The sequence below is a fragment of the Scaptodrosophila lebanonensis genome, unplaced genomic scaffold (genome assembly GCF_003285725.1).
Source record: "Scaptodrosophila lebanonensis strain 11010-0011.00,11010-0021.00 unplaced genomic scaffold, SlebRS2 tig00001412-arrow-pilon, whole genome shotgun sequence".
NCBI classification, from domain to species: Eukaryota; Metazoa; Arthropoda; class Insecta; order Diptera; family Drosophilidae; genus Scaptodrosophila; species Scaptodrosophila lebanonensis.
This window is the reverse complement of record NW_022060739.1, coordinates 231,225-253,479: the sequence shown is the minus strand read 5'-3', so window position 1 is coordinate 253,479 and position 22,255 is coordinate 231,225. Positions and strand designations below refer to the sequence as shown.

Below are 22,255 nucleotides of genomic sequence, written 5' to 3'. Positions count from 1 at the left end.
AAATAATTTACAAAAAGGGAGTTTTTAATTATTTTGGTTTTGTTTAGAGTACATCGATAATATCAAGAGCTCATCGATGGTGGTACAATCTTTCAGCTATCGATAATTGGGTTTGCATTCCACCACTATTGCGCATTCCGTAACAAACTCGCGTAGTGCGACGACGTGATTGCGGGTTGATTTTTTGTTTGGAATAAATAAATTAAGCATTTAAAAAATTAACAATTTTGCAAAAACGCATATTGCGTGCCGCCAATCCGTCTACTGTGCAACGAAAATACGTAAATTCGCTCTATTTTTTAGGGCAAACTGCACAAGTGTGTGGAAAAATGTTTAAAGAAATGAAAGTGGAAATTGTGTGATGTCATTTTAGAGCTGTTCGCAGTCGTTGTTTTGTTAATTGAAGCAACTTCCTTTGCTCGCTGTTGGCTACCCGCGGTACTGGTGCATGTTTTATGATTGTGTGTTGGATTGCTTTGGTTTAATTTGTGTGTAAATGCATTGGCATTTGTGCAATTTATTATTCGTTAAACGGTAATTTGCTTATTAAAGTGCGACAAGTGAAACACATTTAGGGCGCATTGGAGAAAAATTCCAATTTTCATTCCACTTTGCACGAAAGAGAAAAGGTGAAACGGAACACACACACGCTCACGCACACACACACAGAGCGAACGTTTTATTGTGTGTGGAGTTATGAGTGCCGTCTATGCTAGTGTGTGTGTGTGAGTTTGTATTTTGGGAGCGGGCAGTAGCAGCCCGCATCAACAGAAGCAGCAGCAACAGCAGCAAAAAAAAAAACGCTCAACGTCCGGCACTTGTATTGATTTCCCTCCAAAATCAACGAAATAAAAATTAAACCCACACACACGCAACAACAACAAACTTACGATTCCGCCCAAGCAACAAGAGGAGCAATTGCCACGCCCACGGCTGCAGTATTTGACCGTCCGCCTGTTGGAGCAGCAGAAACAACAACGCTGCCATCTTAACACACTCACACACATTCCTCCCGCAATCCCCACCAGCTGATTGTCCCTCTATCGATCATGTCCGGCGCCAATAGTGGGTCGGCCACGAACGATGCTGCCACAGATGGTGGCCAAACCATTCTGGAGCTGCAAATGGAAGTAGAGCGTCTGACACGCGAACTCGATCAGGTGTCCAGTGCGAGCGCCCAGTCGGCCCAATATGGTCTCTCACTGCTGGAGGAGAAGTCGGCGTTGGAGCAGAAATGCGACGAGCTCGAGACGCTCTATGACAACACAAAACATGAGCTGGATATAACGCAGGAGGTGAGTTTCGTCAGCTGTTTCCAAGTAGATTTTTGCTTATCGGCAACCCACACACACACATACAAACACTCTCATAACACTCACACACACACACAAACACCTATCGTTCACACCTATGGCAAAGAGTTTTGCAATCAGCGGCCGTTGCGTTCAAATTGTCTCGTTGGCAAATTAACTGGCTCGCCAACGCCTCCGCCGTCGCTCTCCTCTCTTCTCTCTGCCCACCGGCACTTGTTTCTCTATACTACATAGCGCAAATAATCACGGCCAGTTATTGGCATTGTTTTTGTTGCTGTTGCTATTGCTATATACATAGCTGTTGTTGTTGGTCACGTGGTGCTCGCGCTAAAACAAACTGGACTTGCGGTTCTTTGAGTCGCTTCAGTGATTCAGATCCCAACCTTACTTGTTTCTCCCCTCCCTGATTTCTGCTCTCTTTCACTCTCTTCTTCACTCTGATCATGCTCAATTTGGCTTGTTGGTCGAGCAATTCATTGTTGTTGCTGGCTTTTTTATTACAGCATGGCCAATATACACAGTTTTTCCATTGCGCTTTGCACCTTTATTTATCGCTATTCGTTCGCCATAGTTCGCTCGCAACTTTGCCATATGGCCAACAGAATAGTCTGCCAATTAGGCAGCCCGGCCCCTTCGGCATTTCCGCTACAAATTTATGGAGCGCAGAATGAAGGCAGAGAAGGAAAAACTTTGTCCTTTGTCTGGGCGGGTAGTCAGGCAAAGCAAAATCAATGCCAAATGCGCATAAACAGTTTTTTTTTCTAGCCCTACCAACCAGCCCAACATTCATTATCTAATTAATGGCGCCGTCAGGTGTTTTGCTTTCCGAACAAAAGGTTTCGAATACTCCGCGAAAAGGATATCCATTTGTTACAGTTGTTTAATTCAGAAATGGATTTAGGATTTAGGGAAGTATACCACGATACAATTAATACCAGAATTCTTTAGAAAATATACATTTTCTAAAAATGTCCCTATCTGATCAGACGCCCATTTTAAATCCCGATTATATTACATTATAAAAAAAAAAATTTTATTTAGTTGCTATTCTTGTCGGCTACCTAACAAAAACTTGTTTTTCGATCAAGCGTTTGGTGACAAAAACCATTTGAAGGCAATACAAATTGCACAGTATTCTTTGTAGCTTTTATTCTTATTGGTAAATCCGTTCATTTTCCAATTCAAGTATGTTTACTTCAATTACTAAATTAAATTAAAACGATTTAAATCAGATTTCGGACTATACCGAATGCAACTGCAACTAAATAGTCCCAAGTACAAACTCTCGTGTTTAGTGACAAAATAATTTGAGGACCAAAAAATGGTGCAACATTTTTTTTAGTTTTTATTCAGATTGGCAAATCCGCTCCTTTTCCAATTCGAACATTCTAACTTTAATTCCTAAAACTAATTTTATCTGATAAAATCGTTAACGGATAATACCGAATGGAACTGCTAAAGTAACCGAACTTATTTTATGAAAACACAACTTAACCAAAATACCCTTGCACCTTATTTTCGTCTCCCATTATCATCTGACTGTCAATTAATTGGGCGCCACTTTAATGGCGGGCGGGTCGGCGGACCACTTTAGGTGATAGTTTCCAGCTTGTTGACTTCTAACTCAGCCGAACTTTTATAGCACCTGACATACACACACACAGACACACACACTCATTCACACCCACGCCTACACAAAAACCAGCGTGCATTGCACACCCAAACATATATAAAAGCCTGCTTAAAAATTAAAATTTTTGCAAGAGCTCTGCAGGCAGTTTCTCCGTACGAGCATGTTTGTTGGTCTGCTTTCGCGTTCCTGAAACTTGGGGGACATTTCCACTTATAATCAAGATATCAGCCGTGGGCGTCGCGTCGCGTCACCATCGTCGTCTTCACCGTAAGGCAAATTGCCATGAAAGTGACATAAATCGGGAGCGAGTAACACGCATTCCACGTGGGCGTCTTTGCCGCCGGCTCGGAGCTTAAAATTAGCCTGACAAAATTAATAGAAATTTTCCAAGCTAGAGCAGCGTAGGGCTGATTCGAAAATGTAATGGATGTGCTATACAGTGTGTGGGCTTGGCTTTTGATTGCACAACTTCTGAGAATGGGCGAACATTGCAAATTGGCAACTGCAGCGATGTGCAGGGCAGAAAAGCAAATATTTGGCCAGGAAAGTGTCACCAACATTGGGCAATTTATTTAGTTACTCAAAGCGCTTCTATGTGTGAGTGCGTGTTTGTGAGTGTGTGTGTGTGTTTGTGATGTGCGGGGTGTGGCTCGGACATGTTGTCGCACGTTTGTAACTGCAGCAATTAAAAAGCCCAAAACAAGAGCCATAAAAGGACGCGCCGACAGAGCAAACAACAAAACACATGCAGACCGTATGTATAGTACTTATATGTGTATGTTTGGACTCCTATGCATGAGTGTGTGTTTGTGTCCGTGTTGGCCATATTTTATGACCAGCCCCGGCCAAAGCAGCAAGGACAACAAGCCCAGGGCTGTTGACTGTTGCGCAGTTTTGTAAAATGTATGACTGGCTTTTGAATTTTGTTATTTTTACTTCTTTCGAATCAACAATCAGCATTAAATAATTAATAATGGCACGAATTTTATATAATGGTCAATATTAAGTAAGAAAACATGTTCTATAAAGGCGAAAAATGTTATTTAGTACATTTGTCCACTCATTGAAAAATAATTCAAAATTATATTAATCTTACGAAAGTAAAAATTGTAATTCCGAACAATAATGCATCCTTAATACTTATCTTTCCCAAGCTATCAAGATTATTGCGTGAGATTCAAGACTTACCAAGTGTTGAGAAAGCAAGATCAATATATCTATAACCATTAACCAATTTGTAAGCAGTTTGGATTGAAATCTTCGGAGGATGAAGCATTAAAAAAGTATCTTTAAAGCTTTGAAATATTTGTCGTGATTTTCGTGATGACGATGTCTGGCATAATTCTGACTGTTTCTTGTGTAATTTTGCATTCTCTAGAATTACTAATGGCTACAAGTTTATCTTTTTCGCCTGGTCTATATATACATATGTATATATAAGACATCTTATAACTATTTAGGAAAAGGAAATGTTCTGCGTATCTTAATCCCAATATAGCTTAACTGTAATACCAAACCATAAATTGTAAATTCACAAATGAAAACGGTTGTTAATTTGCAGTCCTTTTTCAGAGCTGAATTCATAAACGATTACAAAAATATTCTCTTAAAATTTCACTTTTTGATCAAAACATCGAAAATGTATCCTGCCTAGAGATCGTTTTTCAAAAAGCGTATATCGAAAACATAATAAAGAGAAATAAAATTAAATGTTTTCAAGAATGTGGTTATTTCGATAAATGTGAACAGTAAGTATTAACTTTTGGTAACCGTACTAGACCTTTGCTTAAAATCATGTTAAACAAGTTATTAAAAAAGGAGGAGAGGTTTTCCAAAGGCCACTGATTGCGAAATCAGAAAATGTAGTGACTGTAATCAAGATTTCGGTATAAGATTGAACAGAGAGTGTACTTTTACAGCCACTTTTTGTTTACCTCAAGGCCTTATTTTGATGCATTTGGGTTCTTTTACAGTGCATATATCTAAGCTACTTACCACTTAACACCGGAAACCACTGAAGTGCTTTGCTGGCGAAAAACGACACCTTTCAGTAAAGTTATCGTTTAAGCAGATTTCATTTATTATAAACAATATCCCATTAACTATCGAAAAAAAACTTCTCAAACCGATAGCCTTACAGATTTTCGGATTTAAACACATTTCAATTTCGCATAATTAGACTTAATTTGTAAACGGTAACCTGCCCGATAATTCCAGTTTTGAGCATGTAATCGATGACTAAGTAAATAAAGATAGTCTTTATCAATAGCTGCAAAGGGCTAGAGGCCTAGAGTAACCTTTGATAATCACTCGCAAACCTATCAACACTTTCTAATCAAACCCGTCAAATATTCAGGCCCTTCAGTCAAGTGACATCAAAGTGCGCGCCAAATGCCAACTAAACGGTCATGAAACGGGGGAAGTGGATTTGAAAGAGAGCGGTTGGGACTTAAGCGACAGTCGGCAATAAAAAGTATCCCGACGAAGAAATTATAATGATTTGACGCTGATGTTCTGTTCTGGCGCAAATTACAATTCTACGGCAATCAAACCAGCAAGAGCAGGAGGAGCAAGAAAAGCAACAACCATGTCGCGTCGTTGTTGCTGCATTGTGTGGCTGACTGAGTGCCTGACTGAGCGCCTGACTGGGTGGAATGTTGGGCGACTGTCTGGCAGTGGATTTGTGGCCCCTCTTCTGGATGGGGATAAAGATGATGGTGGCAAGGGTTAAATGTGGCGCTTGAGCACTGACAAAACATGTTTCCGTTGTTGCTGGGAAAGGAAATGAGTAGGAAAAATATTGTTGTTGTTGCCAACAAGCAGCCGACTGCATTGAGACTGTGGGGTCCCCGAGCACCAGCCCAAGTACGCCCACTCCCCAGGGGGGCCGTTGCAATGAATTGCAAGCAATGAAAATGTAAAATGCAAGCTTGTTGTGCATGGCCGGGCGGGCAGGGGCGGCTAGGGTGGCACGGTATGGCAAGTGTGGACAAACTTTTAGCACAATTTGATGTTGATGCTGATGAGTTCTGTTCTCTGCATTGTGTGGAAAATCTCGACGTGGGGCAACTGTCACAACTTGCCTCGCCCTGCGGCACATAATGGCCTGCAATTTATTTGCGTGAACTTCGCCACTGATTGGTTGCCAACAAACAACAGCTGGACACTTTGTTTGGGGCAGCACTGTGACAAATGCCTTCATAAGCCTTGGATCGGGGCCAATGATCAGAAAGAGAAAGACACACATTGAGTGCAAATTGTTGGCATTTTTCTTGCCACATTTGGCCATGATGATTATGGCCTGTTAAATGCAACTTTATAAAGCTCATCTTTGTGCTGCTTATGCAACAGACCAGCACCCTTTACACCCCACCTCCTCCCATCCATATATGGATATGCACACCCACAATGGGTGCGGGCGGCACATTTTGAAAGTCGGACTGCTGGCAGCAACAATGCCAAAGATTATATTGTTCCATGCATCTGCAAGGATTTCCGCCTTGCGACATTTTCACAACTATTTTTTGCTTCCTTTCTTTCATTTTCTTTTGAAGAGCGTAATTTCTAACGTTTTCTCTTTTATGGCCAAGCCAGCAGGCAACGAAACGCTATTCTCCATGCTGACATTTTCATTCCACTTTTTGGCGGCGTTTCAAATTTGTCGTGGCCACCAACGCCCCTCCCCAACCAGCTCCTCCTCAGCCTTCTCAGTCCACAAAGCTGCAAAGTGTCAAATGCGTGCATTGACATGCAACTAAAAATGCGCGTGTAACGCTACAGTGAAAATTCAATAAATGTAACTACTTTTATTATTCACCAGCATGCCAGGCTGCACAATCTGTGGACATTACTAAAGAGTAGTCAGTTTTTATTGGCTTATGAGGTCAGGTTGTTGCATTTAAGCCTGTTTAAAATGGTCATGTCGAAGTGATTTCTATTTATTGGCAACAGTCGATAAGTTGGCAGGGCCATTACAAAGAGTTGGCAGAGCGACCACTATAAAGTAATGTTGACTGTCTGTAAAAAAATAGACAGATTAACCGTCTTTTTAACACCTTTTTTTGTTTTTTAATATTGGTTTTAAATATAAGTAGCTAAAAGAAGAAGAACTAAGAAGAAGCGATGAATATGTTAAGGAAACTCCACAATTACCAAAAACATTAGAATACAAAACTTATCAAGCAAAGCGGTAGCTAAGATTAAGTTTTTATTTTAGGCAACCAAAAATTATTCTCTTAAATCTAAGTGATATTCTTTATTATATTAACACCACATCTTTAGTTTAGTTTCTGCAATTTATTCTTTTAAATTTTATTTTCGTATTTGGAATTGTTATGCCATTTAACAAAATTACATATTTACGTGTGCCATACGAATTAATATTAATTCTTGTTTAAAACTAGTACTACATAAAACAAATTTCATTTTCAAACCATTTTGATGCATTTTAATTCGTAAGCTTAAACATTCAGTAAAATTAAATTCTCTTTTTTTTTAAATATGTAAATAAAAATTGTTTATAGGGCTAAAAAGTTGTTTCCCCATCGCCGTTATAGATATTCTCATCTTACGCATCGAAAATGCCAATGTTTTAAGCCCAGCCCCCAACAAAATTCCTTTTAAATGTTATATAATTGATCATAATTGACCTACCGTATAATTGTAATCTAGAGACAAAGATCGTGACCGAGATACAGTTTAAATTGCTTAAGAAAAGCTGTGAATGGAAGAACTACAACTTGTTATTGATAACATCATCGAGTAACACTCTTTTCCATTCTACTTTGTATCATTATTGCTGGGAATAATTCTCTCTAAATTATTTCGAAAAAGAATTTCAACAATTCGGATATTTGATACCTCCAGGTCATTTTGATTTCAAATAGCTGATCAACCGCCCACAAATTCTACAATAGATCTATTCGAATATTATTTAGGAGTGTTTTATTGCAAATCAAGTAATGCTCAAAAAATTAATAAAATGTAGAATCCAAATCGAAAAGTTCTATGGCATTTCATGTTTTTCTAAATGGCTCGACTAAAAAGCAATCATCAATTCATCAATTGGCTTTAGAGAAAAATGAACTCTTTTTCAAATCAGCAACCCTTACCGGAAATATAAACATTGTTTGAAAATCACTTTTTGTGAAAAATTTGTTAAAGCCCACTAAGAAATGTTGAACTTCAATTTCTGTAGCAAAAACGATTGTCAGATTTTGCGAATCCAAATAGATAAGTTCTGTCTGATGCTGTGATGTTTCATTTAAGCACTTTTCACTGTACGTGCATAAATATAAATGTGTAGGCACAAACATATCTATTTGTATGTGTGTCAGTGTGGCTTAAAAAATTACACAGCGTGCCGCAGCAACAACAACAATAATAAGAACAACAAAGACAACTACAAATGTGTTGCCGTTTGTATTTGTAAAGTTGTGGGTATATTTGCTGCTGTTGTTGTTGTTGTTAGTGCTGTGACAGATTTAAATTTCCATGCGACAAAATTGTGGCAGAGGCAGAGCTGGCCGTTAACTGTACATAACGACTGGGGCGTTGCTGCAGCAGCAGCAACAGCGGCGGCAACAACAACAAACTGCTCAGTCATTCATGGCATACTTTATCATTATGCACGGCAAACAGGCCAGCCATTCAGCCAACCGTCCATCCAACCATATAGTACATCCATATAGCCAAGCACCCACACATGATATGGGAGGGGAGCGGTTATAGTCAGAGCATCGCGCGTCGTCGCATTACAAAAATGAGCACGTAGATAGTGATGTTTTGTTGTTTTTGGTGTCGTAATGTGGGCAATCTGCTCTATTTTTAATGCAACAGCAGCTGTTGCTGTTGCAAATTTGTTGACGATGACGATGTGGGAAACAGGCCGAACAACAACGGCAAACATTTTAGACCCCATTTAGCAGTCCAAGTTACTTTTCCAAGCCCCACCCTTTTAATCCAACCGCAAACACAAAACGTGCGTTGCACTTTAGCTGAGGTGGCCTAGAGGGGGTGGGGAGAAGGTGCTCCAACTACACTTCATTATGCAGAGCCAGTGTCTGGGCAGGCTAAACTAGCCGGAGAGCCTGCCCGTATCCTGCCGGTCGTGCTGAACCTGCGCCCTATGATAATATTTGCACAAGTTAATTAAAAATTTTCTAATTTGCATGAAGTTGATCCAGTCTAGGTGCGGGCACGTGCTTCACAGGTCTGTGTGCATATGACTACTGTGTGCCACTGTGCACAGTGAGACCAACTCAAATTTCAAACGCCTGCCTTCCTGGCCCACTTTTGTTTTTGACTTTTCACTGCCCGCTTCTTCTATTAATTAACGAAATGCACTCGCCACTCTCGGCTTTCCACCGGCGGCTGCCGGCTTGATTGTCAAATTAAGATTACAACAACTACCAGAACAAAGGAGGAGGGGCTGTGGGCACAATCCACTTCAGCAATACCCGCCGCTAGCAGCAAGCACAGCCAGTTGACAGTAATTACGAGGACTATAAAAAGGATTGAGAAGAAACGAAGCTGAGCACAAAAATGCTTGTGGGTGTTTTTGTCCGTTTCGCCTCCTTTTAACACTTTTGTGGCAAACGTTGGTTGCACATTTTTGGCGCACAATTCACGTTTCTTAATTCCACAGAAAAACATCAAGACTTGTTTTTTTTAACAACTGAAATATATTTCAGCTTTTTAGGGTAAGCCGTTATTAAACTCTAAACTTAAGCATCATGACGTATTTGGTTTAAAGGAAGATTTAGAAAATTAGAAGCTGGAAAATAAAAAGCTTAATTACATGTATTATCGTAAATAGTATATATAGTACATATTAAAATCTTTGCAATTTCATGGTCTCTGGAATTGCATTGCTGCTTTACTTTTAATAACGAATTTTGAAGTGACGACAATACTTTCCAGTTGTGTTTTCTTGTCCTTGTGCTCTTCTAATTTTTCAGAGAAAATAATTTGATTCATTACTCGTACAAGTATATATCATAATACATATCATATTAAAATTATAATATTATTTCCATTATAACTAAAAAGCATGACTGTTGTCCAAATTCAATCATTTTTGAGGAAAAAGCACTAAAAATTCCATTCAAAACATCTCGTGCAATATTTAAAAACCAAAAGTATCCGAAAAAAAATGTAACGTAAACTTCTAAAATGGGGGGTATCTTTCTATACAAAGTCCTGTTGGGTACACCTTTCTTAAAAACGTTCATTAGCCTTCAACACCTTATTTATTGTAAGAAACGAATCCGACAAAAAACCATCAACAGCGAACTCCAACCCGTCATTATTTCTAGTTTGGAAACAGGAAATAGGGTGGATGAAGAAGAATTTCGAACTCTTACTCATTGATTTTGGCAATAGAAATAAATAAAAAATAAAAAGCATCTCACGTGCAGTCCCATAAAAAATCACGGCTTCGATTTTATTTTATTTTATATCAATTAAAATTTCTAAAATCCGCTTTGGCAAAATGTTCTTTTTTAACCAAATGGCGTTATTTCTTACCTCTTACTCGTTTGTAGGTAGTCGAATCGAATTCTCTAAATTCTTTCATTTGTTTGTAATTGAAGATTTCATAAAATTTAATTCGAGAAACGGAGCATGCTCCGATAAGTAATTGAGTGTTAGCTTTATGATGACACCAGTGAATTATCAAATATATATAATAATATTTTAACAAAATGTTATTATAATCTAAAATATAGTAATAACTATCCGAGTTTATAAAGGCCAACTTAAAACATGAAAACTTGAGTGAAAACACTGCAACGTAAAATTTTTTGCATTCTTGAATATTTGTACTCGAATTGGGCCATCAGTGGGTTAATACTGTCGTCTGTATTTGTCACTGTAAGAACTTTGTCGCCTGCTAATTACACAGCGCTTAAGCCAGTGGAGGAGGTGGCATTCAAGGAAAGAGTTAAGGAAAATATAAAGAATGCATAGTCAGTTGGTTGCTGGCTGTGGAATGCATTTTCTTCTCCCCGCCGGAGCGCCAGGCCGATTCCTCCGGTCAGTTACATGCCACAGCACTGCGCAACATTTTTCAAGTATTTTGCCCTCACTATGCAGTCGACCGGCGCAGTTTTGATGATGAAACTTTCGCCATGAAGCACGTCCTTCAAATGCCCATAAAAAAGCGCTGCTGCTGCCTGCTGGCTTCATCGCTTTTATGTGCAACTACCAGCGAGATTTCAATTAAAGCTTAGCGCTCTTTGTATGTACATACATATGTATATGTATGTATGTATATACTTTTGTTTGTCGCATGCTCATGGAAGCAGCAGGATAACAGGATTATGGCCGTACATATGGACACGCGCCGCAGGCCTTCAATCAGCTACATACATGCGTCTCCAAAGCGCAGTTAGGGCTTGGCCAGGTTGCTTCAAAGCAGTTCAAAAACATGATACGATGTGTGTTTAGGTGTGTGTGTGTGTGTATAGGTGTGGAGTATATGCTGTTAATGTGTTCATGTGCGTGTGCATTTATTTACCTTTTTGACCAACGGCTGGGTGTGTCCAGGACGCGCAGCCACATGAGCACGGCGCGCCCATCAGCCTTTATGGGACCTGGGCGCGTTTTGCAACACTGCACGCACCATGCAATTAACGAAAATCCAATAAAAGCGCGACACAAGCCATAAAAGACACGCAGCGAAGGATGCTGCTCCAGCCGAAACAGCTTCTGGCCTCCAGTGAGGCAAAATCTGCAATAATAAAAAAATATACAACGAAAAGCGGCACGCCATTTAATGAAAAATGTAACCAGCTGAACAGCTCAAAAGGGGGCAGGCGTCGTCAGCAGACAGTGCTCCCCAGTGGCTGAGAAGTGCTGCTCGCAACGATGCTGTCCCACTCCTAGCCAGCCCAGCCATCCACTACACATGCAAATAAGAATATCTGTACATGCATACATAGTATATGTGCAATAAAATTGCGAAGAAACTTTTTTATTGTCTGCTTGCTAACTCAAAATTTCAATTTTCTCGTATCTCGGCAGGCACTCACCAAATTCCAAACCTCGCAAAAGGTTACCAACAAGACCGGCATTGAGCAGGAAGAGACGCTGCTGAATGAGTCAGCCGCACGCGAAACATCCCTGAACTTGCAAATTCTGGAACTGGAGAATGAGATCAAGCAGCTGCGTCATGAACTGGAACGCGTACGCAACGAGCGCGATCGCATGCTGCAGGAGAACTCAGATATTGGACGCGACAAGTCGGACAATGAGGCCGATCGGCTGCGACTCAAGTCCGAGCTGAAGGACTTGAAGTTTCGAGAGACGCGCATGCTGACCGAGTACTCTGAACTCGAGGAGGAGAACATATCGCTGCAGAAGCAGGTGTCCAGTCTGCGCAGCTCACAGGTGAGTTGACAATAAAGTTTTCCTTTCTAATTACCTTGAGTTAATTGTTTCTGCTTCATCGTTTCCAGGTGGAGTTTGAAGGTGCCAAACACGAAATAGGCCGCCTCAAAGAGGATTTGGAATTGCTGCATCAGCAAGTTGATGAGTTGGCCAACCTAAAGAAGATCGCCGAGAAACAAATGGAGGAGGCGCTCGAAGCGCTGCAGGTGAGAAATACACTCTATAGTATAATGCAATTAGAAAGCAACTCAAGCACAAATCTTTCCTTTTCAACTACAGGGCGAACGCGAAGCCAAATATGCACTGAAAAAGGAACTCGATAGCCATCTAAACCGCGAGTCCATGTACCACATCAGCAATCTGGCATACAGCATACGAAATATGGATGATACCACCAGCACTAATTCCGATGGCGAGGAGGAGAACTTGGCGCTTAAGCGACTCGAGGCTGATTTAACCACCGAGCTCAAATCACCCGATGGCACAAAATGCGATCTCTTCTCCGAAATCCATTTGAACGAGCTGAAGAAGCTGGAGAAACAGCTGGAGAGCATGGAGAATGAGAAATCGCATCTGACGGCCAATTTACGTGAGGCCCAATCGAGTCTGGACAAGTCACAAAACGAACTGCAAAACTTTATGTCCCGCTTGGCCCTGTTGGCCGCTCACGTCGACGCGCTCGTGCAATTGAAGAAGCAAATCGACGTCAAGCAGCAGACCACCGACGAGCAGCAAAAGGATGAACTGCAGCAACAGCTGCGTGGCATCATCACACAGTATGCCAATTGGTTCACGCTCTCCGCCAAGGAAATTGACGGCCTCAAGACTGACATAGCCGAGCTGCAGAAGGGCTTAAACTATACGGACGCTATGACCACGCTGCGCAACGAGGTGACAAATCTGAAGAACAAGCTGCTCTCCACCGAACAGAAATCGCTGGATCTGCAAAGCGATGTGCAGACGCTCACGCACATCTCCCAGAACGCAGGCCAGAGCTTGGGCTCGGCGCGCAGCACGTTGGTGGCTCTCAGCGATGATCTGGCGCAGTTATATCATCTTGTCTGCACAGTCAATGGGGATGTGCCTACGCGCGTGCTTTTGGATCACAAGAGCGACGATATGAGGTGGGTCATACGGAATAAAAATTTATAATTTAGAGCACCTTTTAATGTATTTTTGTGTATAGCTTTGAGAACGACTCCCTGACTGCCATACAGTCGCAGTTCAAGTCGGATGTCTTCATTGCACGCCCACAAATTGTTGAAGATTTGCAGGGACTGGCCGATTCGGTGGAAATTAAAAAGTATGTGGACACCGTCAGCGATCAGATCAAGTATCTGAAGACTGCAGTGGAGCACACTATCGAGCTGAACAAGCACAAAGTGCGAGCCGAAGGCGGAGAGGGTAAGATCTTCAATCGTTGCAAACAAGAGCAAATATTGGATAGTTTTCCTTTTCCAGTCACTGAGAAATACAACCCTGAGGAGATGGAAGAACTGCAGGAGCAAATTGTCAAGCTAAAGAGTCTTTTGTCTACCAAACGCGAGCAAATTGCCACACTGCGCTCCGTGCTCAAGTCTAACAAGCAAACCGCCGAGGTTGCGCTCACCAATCTCAAGTCAAAGTATGAGAACGAGAAAATGGTCGTAAGCGAGACCATGTCCAAGCTGCGAAACGAGCTCAAGATACTCAAAGAAGATGCGGCCACCTTTTCAAGTGAGTAGAAGCCGATTATAGAAACGAAAAAGATTTGAATTGCTTTTCTAAAATGCAGGTCTGCGCGCCATGTTCGCCGCACGTTGCGAGGAGTACGTCACCCAGGTGGATGATCTCAATCGCCAGCTGGAGGCCGCCGAGGAGGAGAAGAAGACCCTAAATCAATTGCTCAGGCTGGCAGTGCAGCAGAAGCTGGCACTCACACAACGTCTCGAGGAAATGGAAATGGATCGGTGGGTGCATTTGGGTCGCTAAACAAACCAATACCCATTATCTGCAATTTATTTTCACAATATCACTCAATAGAGTCCCTTGTAGAGTAGCCCCCTATCCAGCATTTGGTAAGCATTCCAGTACATGTTGTTGCATGTGCCGCTTCCCCCAACTGCTAACCACAGCTGCTGGCCTAACCCACCCACAAACTGCACAAATTCCTGCGCTCTAATATAAGCTTAGAATTGCCACTCAATATAAAGAATGTAATGGCGAGGTAAGGGAAAGTCTACCAAAATTAAAAACGTTTCTGAACTTTGTAACTTTCCCTTCCTCCAATTCTTTTCACACATTTATTAACTTTGCTCAACTAATCTTTTCCTTTTCTATTCACCCACAGGGAAATGCGGCATGTGCGTCGTCCAATGCCACCCCAGCGCGGTACCAGCGGCAAGTCATCGTTTTCCACACGCCCCTCCAGCAGAAATCCGGCGGGCAGCAACGCGAATCCCTTCTAACATAGAATAAGCGTGCAGCGTAAACTTTTGGCTTTAGTTTATACATTGCTTAAGTTGTAAATTAGTTCGGCATGCGTCCTCGAAGGCCCTCACAAATCCACAAGCTGGCACACACAGGAAATACTACAAAATGTATTGCCAACGAAGGTATAACTAACTATCTTACGTTCTACTGCGTATAACTATTTGTATCTGTTTGTATTTGTATTTATTGAAAGTTTAGTTAGACGAAAGTTTTTTGTTAGGTAAAAAGTCGATGAAATGGTTATTAACGGTTAGTTACTTAAACGTCCAATTAATTTAATTAAAAAAAACCAAGAGCTAACGTAAAGTGCCAACAAGGCCATCGTATTTTTCGATATACTTAAGTTAACTGAAAGTTCTCTCAACTTTCGCATTAAATGATTTGAGTTTTGTTAACAACGCTGCGCGCAAGCGATTAAAATTTAAATGGTGAATCAGATGAGATATTTTGATCAAATTTATTATTGATAATTGACAAATGTATTAATTGGCTAGCAAACCATGAGTATTTTCTCAGCTGCTGCCAAAACGACAGCGTTAATATGTACGTAAAAACAATTAAAAATGAAAAGTAGAAAGTGTGCAGCAACACAAATTTTTCAAATGTGACTGCCCCCGAACGCAAATGTAAAATATAAATCAGTATAAAAGTGTAAAACTCTATAAAAGTTATAAGTAGCCATTGGCTACGTCTCAAAGACGTCGTTTCTCAATGATTTTTGTATTTATTGTGCGTCCCATAGAGGAGACGACAGCAACAGTAATCAACTAGATTAATTATCTTTGTTTGCAATGAATGAGAAAAAAACCTAGTTTTTTTTGTTTATGTAGCCTAAGCAGCTGAAATAATAATAATAATTTATATTTTATGTGCATTATTATTTAATTACAATTTAATTGCAACAACAAAAAAAGTAAATATACCTTGATAAAACCATTAACATTTACTAGCTAAATTCATTTGTATTTACTTTAAGTAAAACAGAACTTAGACATCAACCTACACATTTGTTTGTTTGTATTTTAAAAGCACGGCGCTGCAATTTCGATTTTCGGCGACGCCGCAAAGTATGCTATACTATTTTATCGTGCACGCTCCCCCAGTGGCGGCCTAAGAGCAGCAACTAAATTTATACTATAAAACATAAAATAGCCAGCATGCGTTAAAGTTTAACAAAGTATTTATGTATTAGTAGCAAATAACTGAAGAAAGTAGTGACAAAAGCACGCACTTAGCACTTAGTAGCAGTTTTTCTCTACCCTTTCGCCAACATTTGTTGCTTCTATTTGTGTTCGGAGAAATCCACTTGAAATTCAAAAATATACTGAACGTGGAGAACGTGAAGAATATTGTGTAAATTACCGAGCCATTAAATTGAATTTATATTTAATATATATATGTGAAATTCTCTCACACAAACACACACATACTCACCAGCACAGCAACAACAACAAAAAAACAAAATAACATGAACAGACAACAAGTTGTCAATAGAAATTATTTACTACATACGCAACTAAATGGAAAACAAACATATTGTAAATATATTTATACAAGCCATTAAAGTTAGTAGAATTTGAAGAATGAAGTGAAATAATAAGCAAAATGACGACGAAGCAAGCTATTTGTTAAATCTAAACTAATTATACATTGAGCGACAAAATGCATATTTCAAAATGATTTTATTGTAATTTTTACCGTCCCTTTTTGCAAACAGACCGATCGGTGAGCCGCGGTTTGAAGTCTATTTATGCAACTCACTGAACCAACAAAAAAGAGAGATATTTAAAATGAACAAAAAATATAACAGACAACTTTATGTTTCATGTCCAAGCAACAGTCAGAGTCTCAGCCATCAAACAAATATACATACATATGCATCGATCGTAACCCAGAACAGGCCAAAATATTGATAAATTTAAATACGATATATAAAATAACGGATTACATATTTCAATTAGTGAATATTACTATGCGCCCAGCAAACTAAACGACAAATTAAACATAAAGCAAGATAGTTATCTATTTCGTAAAAGCAATTGAATTTAAGAGATTTCAGAGATATCATATTTAAGATAAGTTTTACGATAAACAACGGCAACCAGACATTGCCTCCGAGTGGTATTGTGAACATATGAGAATGCAACAGAGTATGCAAAAAAAAGTAAATAAATAAAAATTAAGAGGAAATAAATGAACAGTATAAATAAATTATACAAATATTGATTGTATTAACTATGAAATATGTGAAAAATAAACAAATTAGCAAATAAAATCATTTTGTCTTTTCCTTTCACTCTGTCTATACCATTCGCCAGCATTAAATTAATTCTAAAATCAAATTCAAAGTGAATGGAATGATTTATTGAATTGATATTCGCGAAGGTCGATTTTCAGCTTCTGACAATTAAATATTGTCACGTAAAGGTAATAACTTGTAGTGTACTTATTTTATGTGTTTTTTCCCCGATCCAACTTATTTGTTAATAACCTCTCTTATTACAACTAACATAGCCCAACAACCTACAACTTTTAAAGCTCTCTTTAAAGATCTTATCTTGTTATTCTAGACGAAACTGTTGATTGTTTTAATAATTTGTTGTTACCTTATAAAACAGATATTTCTTAAAGGAATTCTTCCAGTGCCAGTACTCGTGAAGCTGTGAATAACTCAGACAAATTTTTAAAACTTGTGGGGGGACATGTTTTAATTTGGAAACTAATAAATGATTACGAAAGAGAACTGAAGAATGAATATATCAGCTCAACTACTTCCACTCCACTTACACAAGCAAACTGTTTATATATACTTATATAGAATTTGATAGCGATCTTGTGCCGAATAAGGCTCTAGCACACTTAATATTGCAGCCAAGTGGAAGCTATTGCCTATATACAATGAACAACCCAATCAAATCTAGTCTGCTTTCCTAATCAATAAACTTTAATACTAACCAAGAACTGCAGTCAATTATTCCTTCTCTTCGCCCTAAGCCTAGACTCTTCACAAGTACACGATATAGTCAACAGATTTGATTAAAAATTGATAATGCGTTGATAATTTATACTAAAAAGTAAAGAAGCTACGGCTGGCTTCAAAATATCAACATAAATGTTTTTATTCATTCCAAGTTATATTCAAATATTTTCAGTGTTTTAAATAATTTGTAGGTTGTATGTTTAACAGACACTTTGTAGCTTGCTAATTAAATCTTAAAAATGGTTCAAAAGCAAAATACCTGATATGGCACGTTATACTTATTACGTTTAATTCGAAAATTAATTTCACTCTACTTTTGCAATATTTTTATCACTTTTATTTATTGACAAACTTTGTTGCTTATATTCTTTCAATTTTTAAATTTGCTTTGAATATTTAGCTTTAGTGAATTTAAATTTAGAAAATTGGTATTAAAATAATAATAATTAGCCAAAAGATATCTTCATGTTAAGAGTACAGGCAGCTTACCCTTTTCTACTTAATTAAGCAAAAAGGTTAAATAAAAATTGTAACAGCATTAAATGAAAATCCTTTAGCGTGGAAACCAATCGCTGAATGAGGCTTTTGCATAATGCGTAATAAATGTCCTCAATAAAAATAAATTTGCGGGGAACTAATGATAATTGAACAACTATGTGGCTAATCCAATCTCTCGACTCTAGTCTCTCAAAATGCCTAGAAGCCACCGCATCGGAAATATCGAAATTGTTCGAATAAAGGAGAGTGGGAAGAAGAACAAAAAGAACTCTTCGATCTTTAACTACATTATTGGCATTACAATCTGGACTACTTACTACAGTTGTCGTTTCATGGGACTTGGTCGTTTCAGATATGACTTGAAAGGATTCAAATTAGTTTTGACAGAGCAACTATGGACTAATTTTATAATTTCCTGGCTTTTCAGGTTCGGATTGGTCCTATGGGATGTTGATGATGTTATGCTAGTCGCGTTATATGTATACTGTAGATTTACGGAGAATATACCGTCACTTGCAGAATATAAAATAATATTTAAGTCCACAAGATATACGGTCACAGTATGGCAGTACTTGCATATGTTGATTTTGTCTCAAAACACCAATTACAACAAACTCCTGATAGCGACTGTCAATAATTTCATCGAACTTCACCGGAATATAAGCAAATGCTTTGGCGCCAATCATTTTAAATGCGAGACACTGATACTTTGTACATCTGTTTTGAAAAGCGGAATCACCTTGCTCCAAATCTACAACACCTTATTAAACACGCAACCAAGAATAATCCTAGTGAAAACGCTGATATTCGACATGTTCTACTCTGCCTTTTTTGCTTACCAACTCCTCCTAATGGCGTGGCATAAAGCGTTTCAAGGCTTTGCTAAGCAATACTTGGACTTGTTGCAGAGTGGACGGGTTCCGGCTCTACGTTTGCGTCGACAACTTTTAGAGATTTATAGAATCTATGGACGCATAATTACCGAGCACCACAATGTTGTTCTTCTCTGGTTACCCGTCTCCACAATTCTTTTCACCAGCATGCTTAATTTAACAAATGATTTATGTGAGATGGAGTACACTATAATGTTTGATAATACGAGAAATATGACCATGACAGATCGATGGATATACGTCGTGCGTGATAGGCTTGGTTTTTGTGTTGATCCTTGCCTAAAAATCTTTCTAATAGGACTATGCAACGATCGTATTGCCGAACTGAATAGGCGTTTCATGGAACTCATATTTCTGATCGAGTTACTGCATTTGCAAACGAAAGCGGCTTCTTTTTCCATACTCCTGAAATGCAAAGTAAGTGGCATGATGAGTAAATAAATTTCCATGAGCATTACTAAGATCATCATATATTTTTCGTAGAACACTTGTATCGGACTGCAGCAGCTTGTGCAACCGATACGAAATTTTATGTGGACGTGGGAATATACTTGTGATCGGAATTTCGTATTGCTTTTTATTTGCTCTGCCTCTCTAAATGCCGTTTCGTATCTGCAATTTGAAGTCTCTCTCTATAAAAGCTAAGACGTTTTCATTATACTTTGTACCCTAATAGTAAAAGAGTGTACTAGTTTAGTGTGAATGTATGTAACATACAGAAAGAGGCGTGGCAGATTATAGAAATTAAACAAAATGTATTTTACAACGACCTCTCGGCTGTCTTAATGCCAGCACAAGCGACTTTTGTCTTTGGCTGTTATATACGTATTTTGAAGATAAGAAAGATATTAATGCAATGGAATAAGAATTGTCCTTTAGTTCGGTTTAAAGAGATTTCAATTCCTGTACAGCACAAAATTCTTTAGCGTGAAAATCAATCGATGAATGAGGCTATTGGAAAATGAGTAATAAATGTCCTCAATTGAAAAAAATTGCTTAGCATTTGTGCTGAGAGCTAATGATAATTGAACGACTATTCGACTAGAGCCCAATCTATTCACTCTAGTCTCTCAAAATGCCTCGAAGCCACCGCTTCGGAAATATCGAAATTGTTCGAATAAAGGAGAGGGGGAAGAAGAACAAAATGAAATCTTCGATCTTCAACTACATTATTGGCATTACAATCTGGACTACTTACTACGGTTGTCGTTTCATGGGACTCGGTCGGTTTAGATATGACTTCAAAGGATACAAATTAGTTTTGAGAGAGCAACAATTGGTTAATTCTATAGTTTCCTGGCTTTTCAGACTCGGATTGGTCCTATGCGATCTTGATGAACTTATGTTAGTCGTTCTATACGTGTTCTGTAGATTTACGGAGAATATACCGTCGCTTGCACAATATTATAAATTATTTCAATCCACAAGATATACGGTCACAGTCTGGCAGTATTTTAATTTGCTGATTTTGGCTCAAAACACCAATTATAACAAACTCCTGATAGCGACTGTCAATAATTTCATCGAACTTCACCGGAATATAAGCAAATGCTTTGGCGCCAATCATTTTAAATGCGAAACACTGATACTTTTTACATCTGTTTTGAAAAGTGGAGTCACCTTGCTCCAAATCTACAACTACGTGTTAAACAGCGAACCAACTATAATCCTAGTGAAAACGCTGATATTCGACATGTTCTACTCTGCCTTTTTTGCTTACCAACTCCTCCTAATGGCGTGGCATAAAGCGCTTCAAGACTTTGCTAAGCAATACTTGGACTTGTTGCAGAGTGGACGGGTTCCGGTTCTGCGTATGCGTCGAAAACTTCTACAAATTTGTAGGATCTATGGACGCATAATTAACGAGCACCACAATGTTGTTCTTCTCTGGTTACCCATCTCTACTATTTTCTTCACCAGCATGCTTAATTTAACAAATGATTTATGTGATATGGAGTACACTCTAATGTTTGGAAACACGAGCAATATGAGTATAACAGATCGATGGATATTTGTTGTGCGTGATAGGCTTGGTTTTTGTGTTGAACCTTGTCTCAAAATCTTTCTTATTGGACTATGCAACGATCGAATTGTCGAACTGAATAAACGCCTAATGGAACTCATATTTCTGATCGAGTTACTGCATTTGCAAACTAAAGCGGCTTCTTTTTCCAGACTCCTGAAATGCAAAGTAAGTGGCATGATGAGTAAATAAATTTCCATGAGCATTACTAAGATCATCATATATTTTTCGTAGAACACTTGTATCGGACTGCAGCAGCTTGTGCAACCGATAAGAAATTTTATGTGGACGTGGGAATATACTTGTGATCGGAATTTCGTATTGCTTTTTATTTGCTCTGCCTCTCTAAATGCCGTTTCGTATCTGCAATTTATGGTCTCTCCCAATTAAGCGTAAAAGAGTGTACTTGTTTAGTGAAGGTGCATGTAAAAGAGTTTTTTTGCATTCTTTCATAGATTATACAAACCAAGTTTAATGTTAATCGCATGAACATTTATGTTTTTTTATCAAATTTTTGAGACCATTTTCCACCTTTTCGCGTTAAATTTTAAGCCCCCTCTTAGGGCGCACCTACACCAAATGTCCAAATATCAGCTTTCTAGCTCTTGTCGTTTTGTCTGTGTGTTGATCGGCAATCCGTCAGTCAGCACAAGCTGTTTTATACGATTTAAAGAGATAGAGTTAAAGAACTGTTGCGACGTGAATGAGTAGTACAAGTATATGACATCTGATCAACGCGTGTTTGGCAACACATAATATACATAAAAGTACACATAAACCTATACACCCATATTGTTTTAGCATAGATAATATTGGCACCATAGTCTGCACGCGCACACGAATTACAGATGCATTGACATTGGCCAGCCAACATAAGCAATAATAATAAGCAAATATTATTCTGCTACCACAGCATAAGACCAACAATCAGATATAGCTCATAGTTCCTCATACTATATGCTTGCACATCATTATTGTGAAACCGCCAACACATAGAAATGGTAAATATAAATAGTGATAAGTTAGTTTTAAGCATGGCTATATAGTAAGCCA

At 38.9% G+C, this 22,255-nt stretch overlaps 1 protein-coding gene across 1 annotated transcript; it reads left to right on the top strand.

Annotated features, from left to right (window-relative positions):
- Window positions 1–185: 185 nt before the first annotated feature.
- On the top strand, window positions 186–17,000 carry LOC115631290 (protein bicaudal D). The gene is made up of 8 exons (XM_030528004.1): window positions 186–1,295; window positions 11,971–12,336; window positions 12,405–12,542; window positions 12,616–13,460; window positions 13,523–13,740; window positions 13,798–14,052; window positions 14,111–14,285; window positions 14,666–17,000. The coding sequence occupies exons 1-8, from the start codon at window positions 1,050–1,052 to the stop codon at window positions 14,781–14,783; spliced, it is 2,361 nt and encodes a 786-aa protein (XP_030383864.1). The 5' UTR covers window positions 186–1,049; the 3' UTR covers window positions 14,784–17,000.
- The last annotated feature ends 5,255 nt before the right edge of the window (window positions 17,001–22,255 follow it).

What these genes read in the sequence shown, in the direction of transcription:
- LOC115631290 (XM_030528004.1), top strand. Translation starts at nt 1,050, where the DNA reads ATGTCCGGCGCCAATAGTGGGTCGGCCACGAACGATGCTGCCACAGAT. An exon ending in CCAGTCTGCGCAGCTCACAG is followed by an intron (nt 12,337 to 12,404) that starts GTGAGTTGACAA and finishes CATCGTTTCCAG; the next exon opens with GTGGAGTTTGAAGGTGCCAA. An exon ending in AGGCGCTCGAAGCGCTGCAG is followed by an intron (nt 12,543 to 12,615) that starts GTGAGAAATACA and finishes TTTCAACTACAG; the next exon opens with GGCGAACGCGAAGCCAAATA.